General features: G+C 37.9%; 2 protein-coding genes across 7 annotated transcripts in view; one reads left to right on the top strand and one right to left on the bottom strand.

Annotated features, from left to right (window-relative positions):
- Positions 1 to 13,129, top strand: part of LOC136247177 (uncharacterized) — a 52,141-nt gene that overhangs the window by 32,014 nt on the left and 6,998 nt on the right. For 3 of the 6 annotated variants that reach the window (XM_066038820.1, XM_066038821.1, XM_066038817.1), the window contains 5 exons: positions 3,694 to 3,797; positions 3,851 to 4,002; positions 4,620 to 4,930; positions 4,987 to 5,145; positions 11,983 to 12,189. The gene's annotated coding sequence lies outside the window, so the exon portion shown is untranslated. The remainder of the gene's footprint in view (positions 1 to 3,693; positions 3,798 to 3,850; positions 4,003 to 4,619; positions 4,931 to 4,986; positions 5,146 to 11,982; positions 12,190 to 13,129) is intronic. The other 3 variants (XM_066038819.1, XM_066038818.1, XM_066038822.1) reach the window with 3 other exon arrangements.
- LOC136248039 (uncharacterized) lies at positions 9,087 to 10,326 on the bottom strand. The gene is made up of 3 exons (XM_066039855.1): positions 10,056 to 10,326; positions 9,967 to 9,976; positions 9,087 to 9,816 (listed from the first exon to the last, which is right to left on the bottom strand). The coding sequence occupies exons 1-3, from the start codon at positions 10,324 to 10,326 to the stop codon at positions 9,087 to 9,089; spliced, it is 1,011 nt and encodes a 336-aa protein (XP_065895927.1).

Genomic DNA, 13,129 nt, shown 5'->3' with positions numbered 1-13,129 from the left:
TAGGTACGTTAGCTTTGTTTTTGAATAATTGATTCAGAAATAAGAACTGAGTTGTACTGATATAAAAAATGAGCTCTACTGATGTCACATGTATCTGTACATGATCAGTTAAAATGTGTGTTATAAAATTGCTCAAAATGTCCAAACTGCTGACGGAGGTCTTCTTTAGCTGAAGTAAACTTGTTAAATTTTGATATAATTCAAGTTGTCAGTTAGGTGCTAATGTATGTGCAGAACCCAGGTGAGCCAAAAATGCAGCAGTATCTGTAGTCGGTATTTAACCCTTAAACCTGCATAATCCAGAAAACTGGATTTACACTTAATAAATATGCATGCTTTGCACAAAGCGCTGTAACGTTTGAAGCATCCATCCTATGGCTATGTAATTTATGTCATTCTACTTGTGATGTAGCAAGGATCAAAATGATACCTGGGGTTTTACCCTAACGCTAATGGTGAAGCCAAAACTAGCCGTGAAAATAACTTTTCAGTAAGGAAACACGCAAACCCTTTACATACCTTTGTAAAATGGTTGATAACTCAACGGTAGTTTATCCTATCGCTTTGCAACAACTTTCATTAAACTCTTCATGAAATTCTGCATCAGGCCATATATGACTCACATGAGTAAACTCACAATCGAAATTACACACGTGGCAAGAATTTAGAAACACGGAGACATGACTCGTCGCTGTTCACCGCTTCATAACAAGTAAGCCACTGTAGTTACAGTGTTCATTTAACCTTCTCCAAGTAGCCCAGTAAACACACTTTTAATCTATGTGTATTTGTAGGCTGTAAGAATTAAGTTACCCCACCTAGTGTCGCCATGCACGCCCATATTGTGTAAACACGCATTTCCGAAAAGTTTTCTGTGGGTTTAAGGGCTAATTAATATAGCAGTATTGCAAGTATCACTTAACACTAGATATATGTAACTGCTGTATGACAATATCCACCATGCATACTATTTGTACTTGGTTAGCTAGTACTACCAGGGACACAGGTTATGAATTAGTGCTATCTTCCCCCCCCCCCCCCCCCCCCTCCCCCCCTTCCTCTCTCTCAAGCTCATACGGTATTCACATGTACACACCTGAGGAAGCTTTCGTTTGTTGTGGTCATCACTGTTAGCACCACCTAGGTAAAATATGGAGCTGCCTTGTTGGATCAGTATAATTCTGGAGGCACAGCCACAACTATTATCATATCTTACAAACAAAAGTGAGCACCCAAAGTCCCACCTGGCCATTGGGGTCAGTGAGCATTCTCATTCAAACACTGGATACACTTTATACGTGTGTCACACATACATTGTATACCCAGATGGGATGCATGTACATACAGTTGTATACAAAAGTGAGACTACCATAATCGATGCATTAAGTTCAATTCATGTGTACCTACATAAATACCTAACACTACCTGCATTCTGACACTGTTCAACATATTCTCCTAGTTTCATGCCAATATAAAATAGAAAGGCATATACATGCACTCTTTAAGTATCGATACATGCTCAGTAATTGTCACCATTACCAGTCTGTATCACTGACAAGCACTCCAGCTGGCACGTGCACACCCAATATAGAATTCTGGGGGCAATTGGGTATGCAAAGTATATATGGTCAACAATTGACACATCACGCACTACTATTTAACACTGTGCAATGCCAACAGGAAAGGCTGTAACACTGCTACACACAGTTAATGTTATTGGACATCACAGAGTATTCATCATCAATGTGTACATAATACAGAGTGGCGCAGAGTACAACCTCAAGTATAAGATCTCAGTACAATTGGTTGTACCCTATAAAGGTACAAGTTTCCGTTTTTATTCAGTTGATAGTCACCACTGTATGAGTACATTTTCTGTAGCTGACTGCTTAAAATATCACATACACTCTAAATAAGGTTACTAAACAACGGGTTTATATCTCTTATGATATTACCTCAGCATATAAGTACATTGCTAGTATATTGTCCTAATGGGTGTACCACATTGATACAAACAGATATAAGGACTGAACCATACCTACGTATCTTTGTTTGAGATTGTTGACTGGGATACGAGCACGCACATTACCCAGGATAAACTGTCCACCGTTGAGATTATTGCACAGTGCTTACAACACAATGCACACGATTACATGGATTTCCTGTCTTCACTGCATTAACCCCCTCATCAAACCGATTCCCCCCCCCCCCCTATATGCACAGTACATGGATAGTTGCAACACTCGTCTACTGCTTTCCGTCCATGGTCCAGCTAGTTCATGGTGCCCCCTTGATAGGGATAGATACTTCACTGCCTACTCTTGGTGGCCTAGTGAGGAATAGATATTTACTACCTGGGACTCAGGTTCTTGAATCCTCTATAATTACGTCATCATACACAATACTTCACTCTTATAGGTTATGTCCTATCTCTTTTTACCAGTGCAGGGATTAGTGTTCTAGTTATTGGATACAGTGGTATGGTGTGGGGTTCTTATATATGTGCGGCTTGGTCTGAAAGGCTTTAGCCTTTCTATGGCCTTAGAAATCCATGTGGCTTCAAAGTTGGGAACCCCCAGGTATTTTGCCCCCAAGCCTCATGCAATTGGGAGCCACAATTTGTGGCTGATCATGTCAATGGTCCTATTACAAAAATTGTATAGGAGAACCATGGAACCCTGCACAACTACCAAAACAACCACCATCATTGGATGGCGGTTGACAAGTGAACAATATCAGCTTGAAACGAATGGCTGATGGTTTGGAGTTCTTTATTTAACGACCGACATTAAAATGAAGTAAGGTTAAAGTGATTAAAATCAGTGAATTGAGATATAAATGATGATAGCAATGTGGGTAAATCCCTATGTTACCACCACCTGTTCAAAGCCAAAGATTTTCCCCATCATCCATATCTCTTGTTTGTACTCTATCACTGGAACACTGCTTTGTTTTTAAATCAATAACGTTTAATTATTAACTTGTTATTATGTGGACATGTACACATGTGGTTTTGACTGCTTTATTAGAGTATTTTTATCTTTGTGCTAAGCTACACAATAGATTGATGGTCATGATAGACGTGATTAACTGCCGCTGAATACAGCTAAACCATTACATGGCATGGTCACTCAGCTATGATCATGTACAAGATATTATGTCGGTATACTGTATTCTTGTCGTTTTAAGTATGTGGTCCCATGTGATAATTTTATGTTTAACTCAGGGTACACTTCCGCTTACAATAGCTTAACTAAATGCACTCCTCTATAAGTATTCATACAGAAAATTAATGTCTTGATGTGGTTTCCTTGCATGAAGAAGACATCTATGTCATTGAAGATAAAAGGAATGATAAAGTGCAGAAGGCAGAAACCAGAAAAGGTGCATTCCATTTCATGAATTTGTTATTATGGCATAAAATTGTATCCATGCGCTGCTTCATTTGACCTCCAGCTGTGTGACTATGATCAGGCAGGCAGGCCAATAATCACATGTTGTAGTTTCACTTTAATATCACTTTAATATCCAGCTGCTGGATTTGTTGTTAGATGCACTAAGAGCCTTCCCTAGAAATTGTGACTGTTGTATTAGAATATAATAAGTGTATGTTGTATTAGAGTAGTTTATTGGTGTTTGTATTAGACACTTTATTGGTGTATGATGTACTCTCTGTGTTTCAATTTTATTTAGACTTTTCACCAGACTCTACAGTGATTGCCAGTAGACAGACAGAACTGGAGATTGCATACAGGGAGACTGCAGCATTGAGTGATGAACACAAGGATAAACTACAGGTCTGTATACTATAGTTATCACTTTAGTATGTGTGTTCCCCCGTAACCTATAGCTACTATACAGGTATCACTCAGACATCACAAATTCTATGTGGATGCTGATGAAGTACAGTCATGGATTAATGAGAAAATTCTGTTGTTGGCAGCAACTGACTCCCTACCCACTGACCTACCTAATGCCTTACTGATGAGCAGAAAACTAGAAGTATGTGTATTGTTCTGTATAGTTTACAAGCTCATAACAAATATCTTGCAATATTTATGCATTAAATGATTTCTATTTTCTAGTATATGTATGTATGTATGTATGTATGTATGTATGTATGCCTTTGTTATCTAATTTTTATCATGTGTTTAATGGTATGTATGTTGTATGTAGTATATTCATCAATCATTGTACTTACAGTACAGTCCATTTATAACTTCACAACTCTATACTCTATGCGTGGCAACGCGTGGTGCCATGCAACAATGCAGCTTTTGCCACGCTACCATGCTACGTAGCCCACGCTGCATCTGTTCCGTGGCCCACGCCCTAATTTCGTGTGACCCACGCTTTAGGTATTGTCAACGCAATGCATTGTCCCCGTACTGTACACTCACGCGTGAACCTTATACAGTACAAGAGCATGGCTGGGTATTTTCACGCGTGGCGGTCAGCTGATCTGTTACAACAGCATAAATTCTGCCATGTGTAGGATCACAAGTGAACAACGCTCTACTGTAGCTACATGTACTACTGTAGTTACATTTACTGTACATTATGTACCTATAGTGTTGAAGCTAAATACACTTGTATACACAGTTCTTATTTCCACACAGGGGTTTCATCTCAGCCTTCATCGAAATAGTGAATTGGGATGAGGCAATTGGAACTTTGTGTATTTCGATTTGGATTGGATATGACAAACTGATCGGAGGAACTAATCTCTTCCTAGTGTTTTTCTTTTATTATTTGTTTTACTGTATAACATTTGAAGTAAAATATCATTCGGCACGTGAGCTAATTAGGGTAATCCGGTACGTGCACCTTGTGGCAGCACACGTGGCACACTGAGAAGAGAAGCTGGAGTAGACAGAGCTGGAAGCTGGAGCAATGATAAGTACGCGGTCTTCTTGTAAGCGCTCAAGGAGTAAGTGTAGTGTATTATTCTATCTCGCGCATTGTTTTATATTAATATTGTTACAGATGAGGATCTTCATAACGAAACTTGGGTAATCCTCGATTTCTCCAATGCCATTGGTATTTCACCGCTGGAGATGGTGACAATGAAGGAGGATTCTGATAATGAATGCAAAGTTATCTGGGACGATGGAAAGCCATATGATGCGATTGTAATATTTAAAGGTAAGCAGCTACCAGCACTGTATCGAACTTTAGCTAGTTGCGTAGCCTCAAAATGGCCCTGAAGTAATTACAGGGAATTTAAAAAAAATTAACACTTCTTGCCATTTTGTACGAAATGTGTATTGTGCATACACATGCCTATTTGCTATTCTTGAAGTGAGATAATCTATGTTACCACCCCTGTTTAGGATTTTGTCGTGTATACAGCAGTCTAAAACATGTTATGGGTATCTACCACCATTGTAGCACCAGATGAATCGCTTATTAACCCTTCGTTTCCCACCAATAGTTTTTGCCATACATTTTTTGACTTCATGATAATATTTATTTTTAGATGAATAGAAACAGCTTTAATAATAACATACATTTTTATTGGATCAGTAACCTCTAAGCAAAGTTTAGAAATAAAATTTCCTTATAAGGATCTAGTACAACAAGGCATTGATATATATTCTTATATATTCCCGCATCTACGTCACAACAGTATTTTCTTTGTAAAACCATCATACAATAATCTTTTGCACTGATTTTTTTCTGCTTGTAGCTACCCAGCAAACTTGTAAAAGTTGTAAATAAACAGAGTGAATCTATTGTAATAAATTCTTACACATTTATTTCCCCTTTTTTGCAAATTTAATTACATCATACTTCTAATTAGATTATTCAATCACCATCCCATTTACACCACTAGTGCATAATTATGTAGAGAAGTGCTGCTAAAACGTTGGTGATGATACCTGCAACTATACAAGAGTTATAAGGTTATAAAGCAAGGAGTGTAATTGTTTGGTTAAAGGAATGTAGGAAACGAAGGATTAATTAAAGCATGAATGTGTATGCATTGGGGGGGGGGCTCTTGACCCCCCTCCAAAATTTTTTAGTATACCAAGATCGAGATACTCTAATAGAGCAGTCACTCTAATAAAGTGGTCACAGTATTAGAGCAGAGTGTAGCGAGCTATGTAAGGGTTTTTATGTAGTTTATCAGTGATAAATATGTAGTTGGTGGGGTGGGCAGCTATTTTCGGCTGGTTGTGATTTTTTTGATTTTTTTGTGGTCTCACCTTACCAAACCAGACACAATGTAGTGTCTCAGAGTTCATTTTTACCCCCCTTTCCATAAGTCTGGATCCGCATCTTTATTCATTCACCACACAAAATTGCAAGAAATGATCAATTCGCTGTAGTAACAAAAGGCGTAGTGCGATATATGTATTGGGCATGCATGTGTGTGATTTTTGGCTGTTTGGACTGAATACCCTGTGCTACCAACTCGTGTCAATGAAACTCATCGTGATACAGTGATTTCAGTGGTAGCACAGGTTATTTCACTAGCCAATTGTTACCAATAATAGCATGTACGCATGCACAATTGTACTATGCCTTACGTTCAGAAGTGTTAAATTTTCTGTATTAAATTTATTGCAATATTACACGTGCGCTTAATCAGCTTTTTAGAGTGGCAGAAAACTTTGTGTATGTATCCTATGTTTAAGGGCTCTTGTGATAGCCTGTACTATTGTAGTTCAGCATACAAATTTTGTGATTCATCTGTTCCGTGCCAATTAAACAATGAGCATTTATAAGCCGATTTTAAAATTATTTGCTCAAGAAACAAGCTAGCTCCCAGCGGCTATGACTCTTTTGGTTTTTCACCTTTTAGCAACTTTACTACAGGGGCTAGCAACACGATTGCGAGCATTGAACAACTTGAAATATCCACTGTACCTGTACATAAAGCTAAAACGTCTTATATGCTTCCACTACACAATCAACACAAAAATATGCTGTATTAGCTTATAACAACTGTTCTCACGGTAGCTCCCTGAATTTATTAGAGTTGTGCCTTTTAAAGTGATCTTGTGGAAACAAACTAGCATTTAATAGTCTACTTCATCTCAAAAACTATGTGGTGATAGACAACTCACAGAGTTAAGCAACTTAAACAATATTTGAATATATTCTAGGATGGATTTCTTGAGATATCCAAGAGAGAAGCTTGCAAGGTTAATAAATTCAGGCAGCTACTTGTGCATAACAGTTGTTATAAGTTACTATAGCATATTTTTGTGTTGATTGTGTAGTGAAAGTATATAAGAAAATGTTTCATCTTAGATTATTGAATGGTGGAAAATTTGAGTTTCAATGCTCGTGACTTTTGATCCCGTCCGGATTTAAACTGTCTAGGCTGTGAATTTACTAGAGTTTTGACAAAGTGATGTGGTAAGGACATGATTAATAGCCCAGCAGTCTGACAGTGGTTTGAAGTGAGCGGCCTTGTTCTATAACTTTTTTTGTGGTTGACCACAAACATATTCTTGTAATGCTTCACACAATTACTTCAGTGCCACCTTAATTTTCAAAGGGAAATGTGGAATAACGGAATAAGCAAAATTATCTTGCAGATTGTGCAACTAGTTATACTCTATACTAATCGTACTTTATTTACCTATAACAGCTCTGCATGGCACGCCACAGTGATGGATAAAAAGCAGCTAGGTGTGCATTAAATAGGATGATTACACAACCAATCATCCTAGAATGATCTACCTTAGCTAAACTTGTTTATATATAGTTTTGATTCAAACCTGAAATCCATCTGAAGATAACACACAACCACTGCACTCCACTAACTTGATAGCGTTACTCTAATAAATTCAGTCGGATGCACATGAAGGCCAGCTAACGTAACTCACCAATTAAGGACCACTTAAGGTTTCATCGCTTGTAACTCAGCAGTCCAAAATCAGAGAACAACGAAATTTTCGATGCTACTAGACCCCCCTCTCTTCCATTACACATATAAACTCTCAAACCCACAATCTAAAGCACAGGAGAATGGTGATGATTATTGCGGCGGGTGTGCATTTATCAATTATCGACCATCTCATCTATTATTGACTTACATGTAATTATCAGTTACTTATTATGACTAATTCCAAGAAACTGTGAATATCTTGTTATGAATATATAACAATTATGAAACTATGGAAACACTTTAACCACTAACATTAGAAGGGTCTATACCTAAAAGATCAATTCATTTGAGCTAAGAGTTAAAAAGATTTGTATAAATGAATTAGCTGAATCTGCACTTACATACTCCACACACAAAAAGGTCATTGTCATCTAGTAAGCACTGGCTATTCATCCACTTCTTGCACCTTTCATTAGTGCATTCAACCCACTCCCTCAACGACTTCCCAGTGCTGGACAAATCATCTTGGTACTACCCAAAACACACCGCACATTCGTTACTAGTTATCTCCTGGTTTTGGACCCCATATTCGTTATCATCATCACCTGCATCCGTCTCAGAGTCAGAAGATGGGTCAGCTGCTATTAGTGGTGGTTTCTGTACCTTGCTTCCTGTTCTTTTAGACTTTTGAGATTTTTGCTTAGACTTTTCTTCTTTCTTTTTCTTAATTCAGTCTTCCTCTTCTTTTCTTCCTCTTTCTTTTGTCGTTTCCTTTCACGCTCCTCCTTTCTCTTAGCTTTTTTCTTCTCTTCCTGTTTTTTTCTTTCTCGATTAATAGTGCTAAAGACTCAGCACTTGTAAGCACTCTAGCTGTTGATTTTGTCTTCTTGCCTTTTTTAGGTGGTACTTTTTGTTCATCCAAAATTTCCTAAAGCTCTGATACAAATTTTCTAGTGTTAGCTAAACTTGCAGAAAGACTGTAAGACACATTTGGTGATGGATGTGTAATTTCATTGTCTGTGATGACACTATCACTTTCAGTGGTAGAGGCGAAGCTATGATTATTGGTGTCTGGTATAGCGATAATATCACTGCGTTGTCCAGCTTGGTCTTCAACTACAGAGATACTCAGCAAATTTTCTACAGAAGTGCTTTCCAGTGACAAATCTGCTGTACTGCTCACCAGTGACAATCCTTCTGGTAGGACATCAGGGTGGTGCTGTCTAAGCCATTCTACATACAGTCAATCTTCATATATATCATAACCATTTTCGTATCTCATTTCAAACAATATTATCTGTTCTTCACTTGTGGCTGATGGACCATGACCACTTTCTATGCGACTTTCTTCTGATTCATTAGGCAAAGGTTCACTGGGGATTTTCACTGTGGGAGCTTTAGAAATTTCAAATGGCTTAATTGCAACAGGATCAAATGGATAAACGCCAACCTTTCTAAAACCAGACACAATTGTGCTTGGTTGTATAGCCAAAAACCAAGCCTTGTTAAAAAGCGAGGAGAATTGAAACTTTGCGACTGCTCTACCAGGGTTGTCAACTGTGTATTCATGGCACACTCTAGCCCAATGCTTTTTTAAGGGACCAAAGAAGCTGACATCAAGTGGCTGTGCCACGTGAGTGGTATGGGGTGGTAAGCAAAACAGAATAATCTCATTTTCTGCTGCAAATTTGATGGCCTCCAGTCTATAATGTGAGGAGTGTCCATCTAATTGTAATAGGACTGGTCTAGATGGTGGAATATTTAGCCACTCATAAAACAACTCGTGGTCTATCCATCCTTGCGGTGACATACCATATTCCGTACCTGGAACCTCTCCCCTTGTCCATTCATAATTTAGGCGTTCACCCTTAAAGATAACCATTGGAGGTAGTATGGTATCAGTAGCATTCGCACAAGATAGGATTGTGATTTGTACTTTGTTACCCGAGAATGGCCTGTGTACCTTTTTAATCCTTTTGGAGTAACACATTTAAATTGTTTGTGGTCAAGTGGCTACTGGACTGATCCATGTTGTAGATGCAGTCAGAATTATTCACTAGCCTATTAGATTCAAGAGTCTTTTTCAGTGACTCAAAGTAGTGGTTGACTGCTTGCTGACTCACTGCTTTGGATCTACAGTGTGAGAGAGGATCTGATGTTCTCAAAGATAGCTCGGAGTGCCTTTTCATAAACTTTTCCCACCATCCCTCACCATTGAATTTGGCCATCAGTATTCCCTCCTGAGCTCGTTTCTTCTCTACCAACCTCTTCACAGACTGTATAACTTCTCTCTTTGTCTTCCCATTCCCCATTTTGCAGCACTCAATCAGGAAGCCAGCCAATTCTTCATCTTCTGCTGTTAGGTAGCCTCGTGGTCCTGGTTTTGTTCCGTGTGTCACCCGTCCAGACAGTCTATTTTTTAGCGTTGTTGGTGGATCTTTATGCTGTGCTGCAGCTTCATTCACTCCCATTTCGTTCGACATGACTGCATTCATGGCTTTAATTATTGACTGATCGTCCCATAGTTTGCATCACTTAACTTCACCAGTATGTTGCTTTGTACTCACTCACATTTTCTTCCATCTTCTCTTAGCAGCATCAGAACGTGTACGTTTAGGCATAGCAAAAGTAGGTAACAAAAGTAGGTAGAAAAAGGTCTCGTAGTTAACGTTTCCGTAAAGTTGCGTAATTAACTGGATACTAGGTGGTCGATAATAGATGCCATGCACTGATCAATAATAGGAGGTGGTCGATAATCGGTGAGTTATTTTAGTTTGGCCTAAGAATAGAATTAGGTTTTGTGTTTTGTAGCAATATCAATTAAGAAGTATATATATAGTAAGTTTAGTGAATGTAGATCATTCTAGGATGATTGGTTGTGTGCTCATCCTATTTAATGCTCGCCCAGCTACTGTTTATCCATCACCATGGCGTACCACACAGAGCTGTTACAAGGTAAATAAAGTACAGAGTATAACAGTATTTGTACAATCTGCAAAAGTTGAGTTTTGCTTATTCTGTTATTCCACGTTATGAAGGTAAATGACCAAGTCAGTTGATTAATTTTTGAGACAAATTCAAATTTTACTGCATCTGAAACAGTTACAAAATTTCTTTGTGTAGAGCGTATTCACAAAAAGCACTTAAAATATGTGGTAATAGCATAATAGACAAGTCCTATATTTTTCTTCTCTGTACCAGACCTGGAATGAGAGCAGCCTATTCGAGGTAAAGGCCTATGTGTGGTAATAACATACTATAGTATGTAGGCGTTGAGCTGAATCCTCAAAAACATTTAATAACTGATAGATGCAATTACACATGATCATGAAATTTGGCACACTTGTAGTGCTGCTTGACCCACTAAAATATTTCAAAATCTTTTTGTTCAAAAGTCTGACATAACATTTACGTCCAATCAAAATTTTCACCGTACATTTTGTTTGGGGAAGCCATAAAAGTGTAGTGTCCATTGTACTCTTCCTCAATTTGTTATGAAGCCAAACTGTTGTTGACACGTACCTTTGCCATCACCATTAATCATCTGGTTGGCTGAAATGTTTATTCTCTTTAGGAAAAAAATCCACTTTTAGTTTTTACTGTAGCTGTTTTTCAGGATTCAGCTCATCTTGTACTTATTACAGTATTACTTTGTAGCAAGTCTACTTTCTGATGTCCCATAGAAATTTTGCCTACCAGTTTTAGACATGATGAGCTTAATGGTGGAATATTTCAGAAAGTACTCCAACTATACCATTGGAATTCTAGTATATCATTTTCCACTAATAAGCTGTTACCATACTACCATGAATTGTCTTTCTGTCTCTAGTGTCCGTAAACCATGGGTCAAAACTATACACATTTCACCACATGTTTTTTTTTACCACTAAGGATATACTGAAAAGTAGAGTAACTACTGTACAAGGTCATGCTTCTTGTATGTTATTACCCATTCTTAGGTGATAATGGTATTGTCACTAATCTAGTCCAGATCTGGTAGAAAGAAGTAATATGCAAAAAAATTGTATTGTGGTATTGCTATCCACGTGTCTCAAATAAATGCCACATTGGTTTCAAATAAATGCCATATTTGTGATGTAACATGAATATGCAATACACTATGATAATTTATGCTATAGGAACAAAGACTCAATGTTTGATAAAGGAAAAAAGAAGAATTAAACAAAGAAGAGAAAGAAGATGATGAAATAACACCACCGGCACCAAAAGCTAGAAAGGGAAGGCCAAGAAATTTGATAAATGTTAGTTGTGCAACTGATGGCTAGAACAATGTTAACTTTTAGCCACCTGATAATACCAACAAAGAAAATATAAAGAAAAGAAAGGTATTATTATGTCAAGAGTTAATAATAAGAGAGGAGAGTGTCTAACGCCGTATAGTCCTGTAATAGATGATTGCGCAGAAGTTAAACGGCTTCTTTTCCGCATAACGTACAGACTGGTCAGTATATTTTTGCATTTAACCACAAAGGCTATCCCAGACACAAGGGTGTGCGTTCAACTCGATGTTCAAGTTGACCACGAAGAGCATCGCTCTGTTGCGTAAAGAAGTGTGGCTGTTAACCTCGAAGATAACTCTGGGGGAGAACGTCTGAGAAACCAATAAACACAAACCAAAGGCGGAGTATCGCTTCGAATTTTCACTGCGTCGCCATGTTACCCTACCTTTGAGCATTCTTGAATTGAAGGAGCACTGTTCCCTTTACATACAGCTCAGTCTTTAGTTCAGTCTTCGAATATTCTCGAGGATTCATCACGGTGCGGCTAAACTAATTGCGGTAAGGAAACGAACAAATACTAGAACCCTATACGTTACACGGATAGGAAGCCGTTTAACTTCTGCGCAATCATCTATTACAGGCCTATACAGCGTTAGACACTCTCCTCTCTTATTATTAACTCTTGATTATGTTGTTCCTATAGTTTTCAAATTTGATTTACATAACATATAATCCATGTACAAGTGCAGCAAAAAAGTTTTTGGAATTTTGAAGTACGTAGGGATCGCACTTTGTATTACTGCTCATGAACAAATATTTTTGCTACACTTGTTTGCGTGATTTGATTGTTGTTCACACGTGTTTGTAATTCATTAATTATTTCAAAATTCATCAATCTGCTTTGGTGTACATTGCTATGGAAGCGTAGCTGACTTTAAATTTCACACACAAGTTCATAGTTGGTTCACTGAGTTATGTATGTTCTCGCAACTAAGCCTCAAGGCAGATGTCTTAATTCTTGTTGTACTAAGAGGAAATGTCCTCT

The sequence above is a fragment of the Dysidea avara genome, chromosome 2 (genome assembly GCF_963678975.1).
Source record: "Dysidea avara chromosome 2, odDysAvar1.4, whole genome shotgun sequence".
Classification (NCBI taxonomy): Eukaryota; Metazoa; Porifera; class Demospongiae; order Dictyoceratida; family Dysideidae; genus Dysidea; species Dysidea avara.
The sequence above is the reverse complement of the archived record's forward strand: the minus strand, read 5'-3'. Positions and strand labels throughout refer to the sequence as shown.